Source organism: Sparus aurata, chromosome 13 (genome assembly GCF_900880675.1).
Source record: "Sparus aurata chromosome 13, fSpaAur1.1, whole genome shotgun sequence".
NCBI lineage: Eukaryota > Metazoa > Chordata > Actinopteri > Spariformes > Sparidae > Sparus > Sparus aurata.
In genome coordinates this window covers 6,057,641-6,073,654 of record NC_044199.1, presented here as the reverse complement: position 1 = coordinate 6,073,654, position 16,014 = coordinate 6,057,641, and the positions used below count along the sequence as shown (strand labels likewise).

General features: G+C 43.6%; 1 protein-coding gene across 2 annotated transcripts in view; it reads left to right on the top strand.

Annotated features, from left to right (window-relative positions):
- LOC115594344 (neuroligin-2-like) overlaps positions 1-16,014 on the top strand; it is a 66,128-nt gene that overhangs the window by 42,865 nt on the left and 7,249 nt on the right. For both annotated transcript variants that reach the window (XM_030438366.1, XM_030438365.1), the window contains exons 5-7: positions 12,319-12,504; positions 15,023-15,288; positions 15,435-15,588. In XM_030438366.1, the coding sequence (XP_030294226.1) occupies positions 12,319-12,504; positions 15,023-15,288; positions 15,435-15,588 (606 nt within the window). The remainder of the gene's footprint in view (positions 1-12,318; positions 12,505-15,022; positions 15,289-15,434; positions 15,589-16,014) is intronic.

Here is a 16,014-nt window from a genome sequence, read left to right as displayed (position 1 = left end):
ACCAAAGGTTGCTCAGACATCAACGCCTATCCCTGCGTCTGTTCACCGGGTGATATAACGGTGCAGCGGGTGTAATCACTGTTTTCACTTAGCCGAAAATTATTTATTTTTGGATTAATTAATTGTTGTATTAATATGCACTTCTGCGGGAAAAAAAGTCAGCCAGGATGTGACTCATTATACCTCAGGGACACCACAGAGCACTAAGTGCCTTTGGTGGACATTCAGTTATTGAAAACAAAATAGAAATGTGTGTGTGTGTGTTGCTTTTGGTGTATTTTTGGATTAAGCGGTATTCTATTTGTCCATTCTGTTGGAGATTTGCATTGCTTGCTTGGCCTGTGAGTGTAGGCTGCTGTGTGTGTGTGTGTGTGTGTGTGTGTGTGTGTTTATACACCGAGCCCTTGTGCTGCTGGATATCAGCGGAGTCAAGTATTTACATTCGCCGTCATCTTTTCGGAGGTGTTTGCACACAGACTATCTGTGACTGTCATTGCGGTTGCCAGGTTGGGTAATCAGATCTTGTTTATTGCATCACGCCTGTTTCAACATATCAGAATAATGATAAACAGAGAAATGGGAGTAGTTTAGGACGGCGTCCAAGAGTTGCTGTGAGTATTAACAGAGGGTAACATGATCCAGAGCGTTATTGACAGTGCCAGTGGAGAGGCACAGGGACAAGGACAAACGGAGAGCCAGGGAAATGAGGAGCTGGACCTGCAGCTTTGTGCCTTTTTTTTTTTCTTTTTTTTCTTTTTTACAGCTGTCAGGCAAATCGTGACCATTAAGAAGCTGCAGACGATATCCAGCTTTGATAATCGGCTGTGTTGAACGGGGTGTTGAATTACACGCCGATCGACGCCGCTCTTCAGCAGCTATCTTTTGTTGTTGCCTCGTCTCGACCTTGTTTTTTCCAAACCGTAACCCGGGCCGATTTACATCGACCTTGCTGCCTCCGATTCGTGTTGGAGATGTTTGAAGTGCACTCATGCGTTGCACAATATGTTTATTACACTGAAGCCTCCACACACACACACACGCACACACACAAATGCATACAAAATGCAAACCCATAGAGGTGGAGAGCGATCCTGCTGAGTGATTATGAGGGATGACGCAGTGTCCTCGATTCCTTGAACATTGTTGAAAATTTTGGTATGTGGGCGAATGTGTGCTCTCTCTCTCTCTCTTTCTCTCTCTCCCTCTCTCACACACTCTCTCTTCTTCTTCTCTCTCTCTCTCTCTCTCTCAGCTATCCTTTAAATGGGTTACTGTACTAAGGCAATAATCCTTGTGTGCGTTTGTATGTTTGTGTAGCATAAGCATGCATGTTTTCCCTGCGTGTAAAAGTGTGTGTGTCTGCGCCACTCGTTTTTTTTTTTTGCGTGCCGTGCGTAAAACATATACATGAATAATGCAACATCCATCTGAATTTTTAATAGCGCTTCTCTTTTTTTTCGACGCTGAATTTGAGGCAAAGTGAGGGAACGCGAGCCTGTGTTTTTTAATAGTTTTTTACCTTTCTAATCTGCGGTATTATCCTGTACTTACACACACGGGAGCTTACGCACACGCCAACCTCATTTCCCGTGCGACGCCTGCGCCTTTAAGAGGGTGATAGGGAGTCAGGAATAAGGGAAGAAGAGAGAGCGGGGAATAGAGACAGATGAGCGAGAGGGAGAAGCACAGAGAGACAGCGAGGGGAAAGGAAACAGAAGGGGGGAGATGGGAACAGGCTAAAAATAAACCGTCAGAAATGCTTCTTTAAATCTGCAGCGATGCAAAGTATTCGTTCGAATGAACGCTCCTGCAGTGTGACCACGGCGCCCTGCGCTTTAAGCCCGTATAGGTTTTTTTTTTACGCCTTTTGCTTTCACCGACTGTGACACATACATATGTAATTCACCAGCAAATGATATACTTTCTGGATCCTTCTCATTAATTCGTAATACGCTCTGTCGTTGCGGAGCAAAATGGGTGAATGAGAAGAAAATGTCTGCTGCACACACACGGGCCTGGTTCAGAGGTCCGGTGACAGTTCGAGATTCCAGATTGCTGCTCGGCTCACCTTCTCCTACCTTCCTCCTGCTCCGGGGCCCAGAGTGCCTTCTGATTTGTGTTGCATAGCCATCTGTTCAGACTAATTAACTAATTAACTAATTAATGAACTCTGGGGAAAGGCCCACCGTCGCGGGCGCGGAGAGTGAGAACATTTTTCACCTCAGGAAGAGAGATGAAACGCTTCTTCTGGAAACGTTTCTCTGCGCTTTCTACCCAATTTCAGCTTGTAACTCGTGAGTAAGAGCGAGCAGCCTCTTTAATAGTAAATACCTGCACATTTAATAAGCTCTGCTTTGACACTAAGGACAGAGAACAGTGAAGCTATAATATATTTGGTTATCTGCCAAAATGTACTTCTCATATTTACAATTGTGATGGATGTTACTGTGTGACTTAACCCTAAACGTATGTACTGAGTACTTTTGAGTAATCTGGCTGGAGTTTTGCACCTGCAGCCAAACTGATCAATCCTATTGGTCTATTGATTACATCTTTTGACCACTCAACTTCTAATGTTGTATCATGGTGAATACATTAGCTGCTTAAGGGAAGTAGGCGGTGTCATGATTCTCATGTCATGACTTTCAATTTTTAAGGTCCACGATTCAGCTGAATTTTGATTTAAACATTTATTTTTTCACGCCATTGTTAGACTGTCGCATCTGTATTGCTGGTTTTATGCCACGACAACTGTCACTTATATTTTCAAATTCTCCTTCGAAAAGATAGTCTTCAACAAATAGTATCTTGACTTTATTCTAGGGACTTTTTGCAGGTGAGTGTCAAGTTTGAATGATATTCCCCCAAATGAAAGACTCCAAACACCAACAGAAAATATCAAACGAGTTAGAGATTCAGTTTGTGACACAATTTGGTTTCTTAAATCTATAATGTATAATATATTGTCTACCCATAAACAAAAACAACTAAGAAACACCTTTTCTTTAACTGTTAACGTGTTAGCAGGCAATTAAGTGTTTACACGTCCAGTAGACACGCAGCAACAGTACCATTTATCTTCTTCGTGGCTCTGTTTTGGTCTCCACCATCTCCCGAGACAACTATCTGATATATCAGAAATATCTGATTTTTAAATGCTCCACTCTGTTCCCCAGCAAGAGGCTAACATCACTGTGTTATTTGGGGGTAAACACTTGCGTAGAAGAACGTATAGCACAACCTACTTGAATTAGCTGGAACGCAGCCAGAGAAATGTATAGAAACCACAGAAACTCATGTGGAATTATTGAAATTAGACGTGTTGAGGTCGTGTTACATCTCAAGCAATCACATAAACTCCTCTTATTACCAAGTCATGCTTTTGATGACAGACGTTCAGTCTTATATGTCTCTGAATGTTATCTCTCTTCTCTAATCTTCTTACTTTAAAAAAAATAAAATAAAATGACAACATGTAGAGGATAACGCACTCATTCTAAACGGTGTATCCAAAAATAATGTGCTCATGATCCCTGTTGATAGCACGAGTAAACGCTATTTTATACGTTACTTGCTATAAATGTTATTTTAAAAGCCCCACGTGACAGTATTTTTAGCACAAGTCAGGTCATACTGTATCAGTGCATCCACAAATACTGCTCAGTAAGCCTCGGGCATCGGTTCAGACCGTGACGCCCGTTGTTCTCGAAAAGCATCCCTTTAAATATGACATAAATAGTATTTTTAGCCAACACAGATTCCGCTGTCAATTAATTTCAGCCTGCTGCCTTTCTCACAACTCAGCTGTCCCTAAATACAAATGAAACACACCTCCCACTCCTCGCCGCACAGCCACAATCTTCCCACTCTGGAAAGCAATCGTTAACACTTCCGTCCCTACATTTTGTTTTCGGCGCGCCGACGGGCTGCGATGACAGCACAAGACAAACATCGTCTTTGTTTGCGCGTGTGTGTGTGTTTGTGTGTCATTGTTGATTTTGACTTTGTTTCACGTGCAGTCCAGGATTTTTGGATTCTATGAATTGTGTTTAGAAATGATTTCCTCTTTGCAGAAATAGCCTCAACATGCTACATTATTTTACGTGCTATCTTTGCCTTATTGCGTGAGGGAGTGTGATGAACGGGATGCTAAATCCGTGCGTGTACGAACCCTCTGATACTGGAAATAAAAGAAAAATGTAGCCAAGAAACAGTTTCTTCTATCATGTGGGCAAAAAAAGTTCACATTGAATGACGGATGACTTATAGGTATATTGACCGGAACTGACACCAGTCTGCCTCCCAGGCTGGCAGCCAGTTGCACAGCTGGACCGGTCAAATACAAGGGAGATGATTAATGCAGCGAGTCGTACTTGATGCTCAACATCTTAACGCACCACATCAAGCGTCAAAATCAAATTTAGAAAACGGCAAGGTCTCCGGAGCACCTAAAATATCTACTGTACCGGCAGCATGTTGGCTCAGCGGTTAGCACGCTCGCCTCGCAGCCAGAAGGATTTGACTCCCTCGCTTTGCACGTTCTCCGGAGCTTGTGCGGGTTTCCTAAGAGTGATGTGGTTTCCCCCCCTCCATCAAACATATATAATCGGTAATTTCCCCTGCCAGTGCCCTTGACCGAGGCGCTGGCCCGGAGCTGGAGTTGGTCCCTGGTTGCCATGCAGTAGATGCACACTGCTCTTTAGGGATGGGTTGAATGCAAAGAACGAGTTTCACTATGTTGTACAGAGTATGACTGTATAAATAATGCAATCGCATAAAGATTTTATTTCTTCTTCTTCTTCTTCCTCTTATGATGTATATATCCTGCAAAAGTCCTTCAGTTTATATAAAAGTATCTGCTTCTATCTGTATCTAACAAGATGTGTTGGTGGTTAACAATCCCGCAAACCACAGTTACATTCAGATCCGTACGTGTCGTATGCTACGTACGGCATTGACACTTCTACAGTACCTGTCGTATCACGTTCACATTACCTGTGTATGACCTGACTTTCTTATCAGAGGTGGAGGTGGAGGTGGAGGGGATGGCGGTGGTGTAACAGGCTGGCAGGCCTCCAGATCACAACATTTGTACAGTAAGCATTATATCAATGGATATTTGCAACCACGTTTGTGGCAACAAAAACAGGTATTTTAAGCCAAAAAATTATCTTCTCTTAACTCTAACCAAGTGGTTTTACAGCCGAAACCTAACCAGTCAATCAGCACAGAGTTGTCACAACGTGAAATAGAAAAACTGAACCTGAAGACACTTAAATTTCTCCATGTTTTTGGTTTGCAGAATGGTACGTCGCCAACATTTATCTGGCGATTGAGAGTAGCTTATACCTTACACCTCCTGAGGATAGAATTATCTGAAAATGCATCCAGAAGTCTGATTAGAAATCCTCGGATGCTCCTCAAAACTCCACAACTTCCCTGAGAATCATCGCCAATAACTTCTCTAAATGTACAATGACATGACAAGCTGAATGTAGACATGTAAAAGGCAAATACGTTGTTCATGAAAGACGCTTTATTCCCGTGTCATCAACTTTGTGATCAGAGGTTCGTTCTGTAAACAAGGCTCGTGTTTTATGATCTCGTTCATTTAATTTTCATGTGCTTCTAATTCTCGCTGGCTGTGATTTTCATCAGCGATCAGTGGTTTTCTGAAATGAAAACTTTCTTTGAACCGCTTTTGGAAACGTTCTTTGTGTCAGTGGGAAGTTTGAAGCTTTGCTTTTCAAAATGTGCATGACAGCCCGGTTTTATTGCACAGCTTGGTGCCATTCGAACGGACGGACGAGAGCTAAGAAATTGAGTGAGATAAGTCAGCTAATAAATACAATGGTGCTAGAAGCCTATGGGCGGTGTACTGAAATGGCATTAGTTCAGCAGGAGGAAGTGCAATTACAATATAATTTCATTTCTGGGTATACTTGACATACAGAGTGATACATAATTTAAATGGATCTGCCAGCAGGTTGAAAGGTGAACTTCCTGTGCCAACAAGCAGACTTTAAAAAGGTAACGCCGCCAATTTTACAGCGCTGGCGTGTGTTTAATATCGTATTTGTTAAAAGTAGTATAAATCTAACCTGATAAATGGCCTCCGATGATGTTGCTCAGTGGCTGTTGCATCGTGGGTAATGTAGGCCCCATGTGGGCGATATCTCTGGTTCTGCTGTATTGATTTTGGTTTTTAACAGTTCGCAACGAGGCCGACGGTGTTACAATGCAACACCAATGGACAGCGCTTTTTTTTTTTTTTACCCATAATGCAACAGCCACTGAGTGACATCACTGGAAACAAGTCATCAGAATACAGGCAGCTTCCTCTGGAGCCATCAGACCGCTGCCTATGAAGAATAACCCGCCCACCATGACTTTTAAATAAACTCTTAATGTAGCGGCTGTAGCTCAGGAGGTAGAGCGGGTCGTCTAGTAATCAGACGGTTGCTGGTTCAAAACCCATGTGTGTGGAAGTGTCCTTGAGCAGGATACCCCAAATTGCTCCTGATGAGCTGTTGGCACCTTGCATGGCAAGGAATGGGTGAATCTGACAAGTGTTGTAAACAAATGAAATGCAAGTCCATTTACCAATGTCTAAAATCGGTGTATTTACCCTTCAACAGATTTTGTAAAAATGTTGATAATCCAACAAGGATGTGCAAGAGGTGACATACAGCAGCAGATTTTGAATCAAATATACATATATATATAGATATATATTATGTAATGATAATTGAAACTGCGTGCTTGATCACATAGACTCCTGTGAGAATGTGCTGGTACACTGCACATTTCATGAAAATTGAATAACTTGTACACCAGAGTCAGCTCTTTTATTGACAGAGGAACTTTCAGTAATCTTTCAAAATAAGATATTAAATTATCAGTGGAGGCCGCATACAGTACAGAGAAAGGTGACATTCATCCGCATTCATACGCGGCAGTTAATCCCCAAGGTTGCCACACAGCACTGAATGATCAAAATCCACTTTATTCCAATCATCAGAACAGATTCTTTATTCCTCGGTGTGCAGGAGACACTCACCATCTGCTGTTTTATTTCCATATTTTGTCGCGCCGCGTCTACTTTTTCTTGATTAATTTAGCGACTCATGTGTGCAGACGCGTCGCCTTGTTTCCTCTGTGCAATCACCTTTTCTGTGTCTGGTAAAAAAAAAAAAAAACATCTTTCCTCCGATTTTTGACAACTCTCGTCATCCCCTGCGTGACGTCACGGCGAAATTACGTAATATGTCCTTCAGTGTGTTCCTTTCACCTCGCTGTCATTTGGGATCCGACTGTAGCTCTGGGCAATATTCACTTTAATACCTGTCTGATGTCTCTGGATTTTTTTTTTTTTTTTTAGATCTTTGTGACTCTTGCCTCACCCCGCCGTCCCCTCCCCTCCCCTCCCCTCCCTTCCCCTCCCCCCTTCTCCTCTTGTTCTTTCTCCTCTGTTCACAGAAATGTGTTCACTGACCCACTGCAGTCGTTTCTCCTCAGTCCTAAAAAAATTACTCTGCAGATGCATGCTCCCAAACAGCCAGACGACTGACCACACTTCAGTTCTGGGCTGTGACTTTGTGAACGGTGCAGGCGAGGCTTTTGCCGACCGAGATGGTTTGACAATAGTGGGCGTACTGAATAAAGTTGTTCGATGTAGTACTCTAAAAATACTGCACAAAATGCTGAAAACGTCCTCTTGATGTGGAGCTGCTGACTTTTCTGCCAAGTAAAGAAAATCCTCCCAATATGTTTCCTCTACATTAATACGTACATCCTCCGGCATCAGGGAGGACATCATGCGGAAGTACATCATCGCGTCGATGCAATGCTATATCAATAAGGGATAATGGCTTTTACCATGACTCATCTCATCGGCGTAGAGAAACACTAAGTGCACTGACCATTTTGTGCATTCAGTGGCATTAAGCCTTCTAGATTTCATAAAATGTGCTTTTTAGAAGATTTTGGGAACATTACAGGAAGAAGATGTGTGAGAGGAAGCAGCGGTTATTATCAGACGTTCTCCGGAGACTTCGTTACGGGACGCTCGCGCGCTGAAATGTGCTGTAAAATATTTCAAATCTCCCTCACTGTTTTCCTGTCAACCATTCGTTTCACTGTCTTCAGCCTGTATCTTTACTTAGAGGTTGATGACTCTCCTCACAGTTCCTTGGCCGTTACCTAAAGCTAGTGTTGAATATGCATGAGTTCAGCCTCATAAACTGCTGCTCTCAGCGCTAAAGTCAGTAGGAAGCCCAGCTCAGCAGATGGGGGGGATCAGAAAGAAAACTTAGTGAAAGAGAAAGAGAGGAGAACTTGTTTGACTTATCTTCAATGGTGGGAGATAAAACCGCGTTTCCCTCTCTTCATGTTGCCCTTGCGACGAGAGCGACAGGAGGCGCTAGCTCGGGCTGCCATGCTAGTTCGTACACCGTGCGCATGCATGCACCCGATTGTGTGTGCTTGAATGTGGGAGTGCTCGGATGTGTGTTTGCAAGTGCTTTTGTGAGTGTCTGTCCATATCATTTTGCCTGAAGCTCTGGACAGTTGCCAGGCAACTGTGGCGGGCAGCTCGGCACTCGGCCGGGCGGAGCAGACGCTTCCACATGCCTATGGTTTTGATAAGCGGCGCAGGTCAGCACGGATACGTTACCAGGTCAGAGTCGCGGCAGGCTAAGAGCCGGTCAATTGCCGGGATGATCAAACGATAACGCTATCACACAGTAACGTGCAAACTATATCCTGATTACCGGTAGTAATCCTTTTTTTTCGAGGTAATGTGTGTGCTACAGCAGTGATATTAAAGTAACAAGATGTTTTTAATAACCCATTGGACACTAAACACTGCCCTATGGACGCCGAGAGCAGCTGTGGTTTCTTATAATTTAGGCAATCCTATTATCTCTAGATCACAGTTTAATCGAGCAGTGGGTTCTCATGATCATTATCTCATTATCATTAGGTAAGAAAAAAAAAAAGATTATTGTTTTCTCAAGGCCGGGTCGCTGTTTGCGGTTGCAGGTTGTGCAACTATCAGACTTTTTACTAACGCATTAATTTGGCCTCTAGAGAGGAAAAGATAATCTAGTCGTGATTCAGAGTTAATGTGAGAATACGAGCGAGCCGGGTAATACAACATGTAGGTCGCTGCAGGAAAGCGTGGTGTTCTCCTCCCGATGTGGACGTCCAGACGGAGGCACCAGGCACATTCGGGCGGAGCGGTACATTAATCTAAGATGTGATTCTTGCTGTACAGTATGATGATGGCGTAGCACAGAAGCACAAAGCAATAACGTTACGTGCAGGTGAAGTCGTTTTTTTCATTCCCTTCTATTTCTGGGCAGTTTATTTTTGGCAGTCAGAAATGTGTTTTTTTTAATTCCTTTTTTAACCTTAATGTGTTTTTTTTTTTAATCTCATATTCTTTGTTGTTAACTGAGGGGAATGGGTAAAGGCTTAACTTTCTTTAGAGAATGCAAACGGTGCACCAGACGTGAAACTTTATAAAATAAAGACCACCGGTCACTATAAAGGTGGTGTTCTTTGATTCTTTAAAGCCCTGATGAAAACCTAATGGTCGAAACATGTTGGCTTTTTTTTAATTATTGCCCTTTTAATGACTTATGACTACATAACAGGCTTTTTTTTAGCATTTCCATCCTCATCTCGAGTGCCTGGATTGCTTTTGAAATCAACTACTCTTGCATTATTCTCATACTTCTGTCCGTACGTGCACCACAGCCAGTAACCTATGACGTAAGAAATATCATTCCTCAAATAATTTTGGACGACGCTGTGTAATATGAATCATTACGCCGTCACGTGAACCCCCCCACCCAAAAACACCCCAGGCTCAAAGTGTTGCTAACGGCGCAGTGAGGAGTGTGGGATGAGACACGTGTGTGTGTGTGTCACACCAACTGTTGTCGAAAAGGTCAATTTGGCAGGTTATCATCACCGCCGCCATCATCATCACCATCACTTACATTATTATCATTGACAATAAAACTTAATTTGCTGTTGAGCACACTTGAGAGCGCGCTGACTGTCCTCTCTCCCCATCTGTCTCCGTGCGCTCCGTATACTGCCCCCATTCACTTTACCTGCCCTTTAGAATATAAAAGCCTTACCTCAGTTACCTATACGTGTCTTTATCAGTGAGCGCAGAGGACAACTTACTGAGCTATTCACACAATGTGTGCTCATGCTATAGAGGAGAGACAGGGCCTTGTGTATAGTGGTATACCTCGTGAGTTATACTGTACATATCCCAGCGCAAAGTAAAAATGTATTATCCAACCAATACGCTCATTTAGGTGACGTATAGACATAGTTCCACCGTGTAAAGCCTGAGGTGATGTTGTCAGTAGCTATTCAGCTCAAACCCCACCAGCTGCATCAGCGTATAAACGCAGCTCATTTGATTGGGTGGTGGTTGGTTTATAAAGACGTGTTGTGTACCAGCTGTTAAATGTGCATTCTTCTCCACTCGCACAAATTAACGTTGGTGGCAAGGAAAAAGAGATTTGGCTTCCCTAAAGTGAAACTCTCGCCAAAAAGCAACCGAGGCTTTATTTGTGATTGAACATGAGTCAAACTTTCGTGTAAAAGCATAATTACGACGAAAGATGCACTTTTAAGATTTACCGTAGTTTCGTTTTCGGGCAAGCTAATTTTCAATGGAGTGCATGGGGCACTGGCACGCTAGCATCAAAATCGCTATTTTTAAAACACTAAGAAGGCTCGACACAACATGAAACTTTGCTCGTGGTATCACCAGGGTCTCTACACATGAACACAAGCATTGAGAACATTGTTTGTGTACACAGAGTTTACTAAAAAGAAGGTTTTTGGACAACTCACGTTAGCAGTAGCACCTCTGGCACGCTGCCGTCATGGCAGACAAAAAGTGTCGATCCCCGAGTGCGACCTAACAGGCAGGAGAGTAATGGTGGACCTCCTAAAGCAAAGTTTCATGTTGTGTCGAGCCTTCTCAGTGTTTTAAAAATAGAGATTTTGATGCTAGCATCAGAGTGCCCCTGCACCCCATTGAAAATTAGCTTGCCCGAAAACGAAACTACAGACTTAAAAGTGCCTCATTCGTCGTAATTATGCATTTACACGAAGGTTTGACTCATATTCAATCACAAATAAAGCCTCGGTTGCTTTTTGGCGAGAGTTTCACTTTAAAGCTTCTGTGTTTTTAATGTTTTGTTTAATCACCCGGCTCTAAAGAGGTCTTTAGCTTTCATAAAGCTCATTGTTTTGGTTTCCGGGTGTTGCTATGATCCTTAAAATTCCAGCCTGGTTTGGCCGACAAACTTAAAAACTCCGGGGATTACTGTTTGAACATTAAGCAAAGGAATGCCAAACTCTGCCACCAACGACGGTGAGATGACTAATGAGTAAACGCTTATTTAATGGCAGCTATGGCAGCATAGATACCAGCTATTGATCACACCAAACACTGGGTTTGATACGGCAAAAATCTTAAAGGGTACACCCCTACAATACATATATTTATGTTTCCTACCTGCAGTGCTATTTATCCATTTGGATCGTTTTGGTGTGAGTTTCCCCTCTCTCAAACATTTTGACTGTATCAACCCTGCAAAGAAAGCATCTACTCATGGACGAGAGACTTTCCTCCGTAACAGTGCAGGACGTCAATCGATGGTGGTCTCCTCGGCTGGGCTGCAAGGTTTTGCTAGCTTAGTTAGCTTAGTTAGCTAGGCTCTTGTCCGTGATTAGATGCACACTTCCTTCAGCAGATGGGGTTTCGGTTGTGGGGAAATACTCACAGCAAGGTCTGGATTATCTTCAGTAATCGGGCCACGATTTCTGAAAAGAGACATTGTTGCTGGAGTGCCATCTGGTGCCGTTAAAATCAAGAGATGGCAGAAATCTCTACAACCGATATCTCCCAAAAAAAAACCCTTGTTCGTTTTGTTCAACTTTATTTACCCACTTGCTGTGGGTGTGCACCTACTGTGTAAATGGAACTAGGTGAAACATGCCTTCTGTAGCTCTCCTCCTCTCTCTGCTGACAAGTTAGTTCTCTTAACTGTGTGGGTATAAAAAATGAGTAATTTGGCAAGAGAGCTTTCTGAGTGAAATCTCTGAGGAGTTCCTGACAATGACAGGATGCCTTCTCCGGATTTTGCAGGATATCTAAGTGAACGCACATGATTGTGTTACCCCGCGCCCCTGAATTTTGCGCCCTGCTCCTCTCTCCTCACATAATCTGTGTTTCCTTTCTCTTTTTCCTCTCTGTGTTTGTTCTAATTTGCCCTGCAGGGTTCCTGAGCACAGGGGACCAGTCTGCTAAGGGGAACTATGGCTTGTTGGACCAGATCCAGGCCCTGCGCTGGCTCAATGAAAACATTGAACACTTTGGAGGGGACCCAGAGAGAATCACCATCTTTGGCTCAGGAGCCGGCGCCGCCTGTGTGAACCTCCTCATCCTCTCCCACCACTCTGAGGGTAAAGTTCTGTCACTGTCATTGTCACATTCAGAGCCATTTACCCTGCTCGAATAGGATTAACATTTTAGGACACTGTGAGAAGTGTACATTTTTAATGACCAAGTTAGTGATTTTTTAATGATCAGCCTTAACCAGACGGAAATATATGTCAATATTATTTCCCCAAGTGGAAGGAGTCAATAACTATTTGAAGCAAATTAGTAATATTGAATTTTTAGGAAAAACTGCACGGACTGTTATTTGAAAGAAAAAGATCGTCAGTCTGCACAGTGCAGGAGCCGACAGATGGATGAAAACAGCGGGTCATCTATCACTGTTACTAAGAGGTGCAATATGTAAGAATTAGCTGCTGGTCAAAACCAACAGGGGGCAGCATATTACCTGAGCAATTGCTGACTGCTGCCAACTGTAGCAGCTAGTTAGCTTAGTTAGCTGTGCCACTAGCAGTCCAGACTGGAGTTTGTTTTTTTTGTTTTTTGCACTGCTACCAAAGGAGCTAGCCAATGCTAGCTGGTTAGCATGCTTACTCCTGTAGATATCTCTGCAACACAATACATAGACGTCACGAACATTATTCAGTACTAAAATTCTTACGTATTGCACCTTTGCCTTTCATTTGAAATATTTCCAGTGTACTGTTCCTCTAGTTATCTCGCCATTTGGGTTTCTAAGAGCCAAATAACTCACGCGGTTGAGTTCAGATGTCCGAGGTTATCGCTGTAGGCAGACGCCACTGGTGCAAAATTACATTTAATTCCCTCCCTTTAATATAGATATAAAAGCGCTCCCCAGCCCTGTGGTTTCTGGTTAAACGGCAGAAACTCAGAAGAACATTTATTAAGACCCATTGTCTCTCTCACTCCCTCACTCTTTCACTCTCCGAGGCGTTCAGTGAAATAAACACACACGCGACATCACTGCAGATGAAGTATTGATGTTTGGGACGGCCGTAGTTGTTGTGACTGACTGCGTCGCGTCACTATGTCAGTCGGCAACTTTGAGATGCCCTTACCTGCTGTATTATACACAAACTGATTATCTTATTATTATTTTTTTATCTCATGCTTTAGATATTTATACCTCCATTGTGAAGAGAGTTCATGCAAATGTTTGTGTGAAAATGTACCGTTAAATCTTGCATCGCCCCTCGGTACGTCCTCGAGGCACCACCTCTGGATCTACTATGGCGTACTACTTAATAAGGACGCTTCTTTCCTTCTTTTGTTTGTCTTTGAATGGCAGATGTCTAAAATACCCACCAGATGTTTTCGATGACTAATCCTCTGATCTGGGTTGGCAGGTAGAGCTCAGGATGCGAACAGCACTATTTTACCTGGAATTCAGATTATGTTATTACCGATGATCTGTCCACCTCCACGCTGACGAGCTGAGCTCGGGACAGATCAAATTAAAAAAAACGTTTTGTATCTGTGTCTGCGTTGGGAACACACACATCTTTTTTTGTCTATCAAGATGCTGGAAAACCTTCAGGAGGACATGGAAAAGCATTTTTGATAATTGGGTGGTATCGGCCAAGTCGTTAGTTGTTGACAAGTTGCCAGCTAACGTGTGCTGTCTGCTGTCACACGGCTCGTGTTAAAATAATGCTCGGTGTTTCCTTCTCTCGCAGACATTGTTAAGAGTATCAACGCTTCAGTGCCTTTTTCCGTCCGCGTTCAATAGCAATCGAAAGCGCCGAAGCTGCAGAGCAATTGGTGCAATGTCGTAGAACGAGAGTTGAACATCCACATTAGCATTATGGGTTGTTATGCATAGTTCTGTGGCAAGAAAATCCTCCTCTACTCCATTTTGAAGTCAGGCTGTGAAACCACAAAGCTCAGAAAAAGTCGGAGGGTGAAGCGATTTTTAAAGGTACTCTGCACGCTCGTGTGTGTGTGTGTGTGTGTGTGTGTGTGTGTGTGCAGAGGAGAGATGAGATGAGCGGTGGAGCTGGAGCTGCAGCTGACAGGCTTCTTAATTGATTTCACAGGGAGAGGAGCGGGGGTGGGGCACATGCAGAATATGGGGGGGCTTAATTATTAATGACAGAATCTGCAGATAAAACAGAGGGACAGCAAGCCACTTTACATAACAGTGCAGCGGTGCAACAGTGCGAGCAGTTTTCTTTCTGCCTCTGTCTTTCTCGCTTCTTCCGAAGCGGCCGACAGCCGCGCCGCTCGCCGTAGAGCCGTCACCATTTTTCTTGCCGCCGTCCTTCGTTGTACGCACGTAACGGAAGCGCTTCACTTTCCTTCCCTGATGTTAATAAAGATTTTCTGCGGCTGTGAAAAGCAGCGGAATATCTGCTTCATCTCGCTTCGTATGTAATACTTGGAGTTGCTCCTCCTCCAGCATATGCATTATTGAGCTCACACTGTGAGGCCTTGAAGGCCCCATCAGCTGCGAGGAAAAGTGTGTCAGAGGGGGAAAAAAAAAAAAAGACAGTGCTGCACTGAGAGAGAATAAGTGATATGAAGCTATAACTGCTATACGCTGTGTCTTCCTGCTTCGTGCAGGCTTGTTCCAGAGGGCCATCGCTCAAAGTGGCTCGGCCATCTCCAGCTGGGCGGTCAACTACCGACCCGTGATGTACACCAAGATCCTGGCAAGGAAGGTCGGCTGCTCTCTGGGAGACATGGCCGAGTTGGTGGACTGCCTGAGGAGGAAGAGTTTCCGAGAGCTAGTGGACCAGGACATCCAGCCTGCGCGCTACCACATCGCTTTCGGACCCGTGGTGGACGGGGACGTGGTGCCCGATGACCCCGAGATCCTCATGCAGCAGGTCCGAGCCGATTCCGCTGGATACCGTCCTGTGAATAACCGCATTGTTTTTTGATGATTATTCACTTGCTTTTGCTGTGTGAATACTGCCGCGTGCTGTCATGTCATGTCATGCCGTATTGTGTGTGTGTTTTGTTGCGACACCAGGGCGAGTTCCTGAACTACGACATATTGCTGGGGGTCAACCAGGGGGAGGGCCTGAAGTTTGTGGACGACAGCGAAGGAGAGGACGGGATCTCAGCCGCCTCGTTCGACTACACCATCTCCAACTTCGTAGACAATCTGTATGGATATCCTGACGGTCAGATTCGATTTTTATTTTACCTTGATTATGGCACTCTTTAATACTCAGATCTTTAACTGTCCACATGGTGTCGGCTTCTGCAGCACTGTCAAGTACTTTAAATGATGTTCAAACTGGCCGAGCAAAGTCAGAAGCGCTTAGATACTTTATTCAAGCAAAGACATTATTTTAATAGCGAGATGCACTAAATATATGAATATAAAGTAAAACCCAACTGGATGAATTATGAAATTATTGGATAAAATTTTACTGACGCATTAATAAGAAAGTCACATTTGACTGTTTGACTCGGTTTGAGTGGAGCGAGTTGTAAATGTTTTAAATGCACAGAACCTCATCATCTCATCGAATGAAGGCCATTTTTATGACTTTGTCATGCGTACAACTACTCCCAGTCTGCATGGGTTTGTAGTAGATTTACAT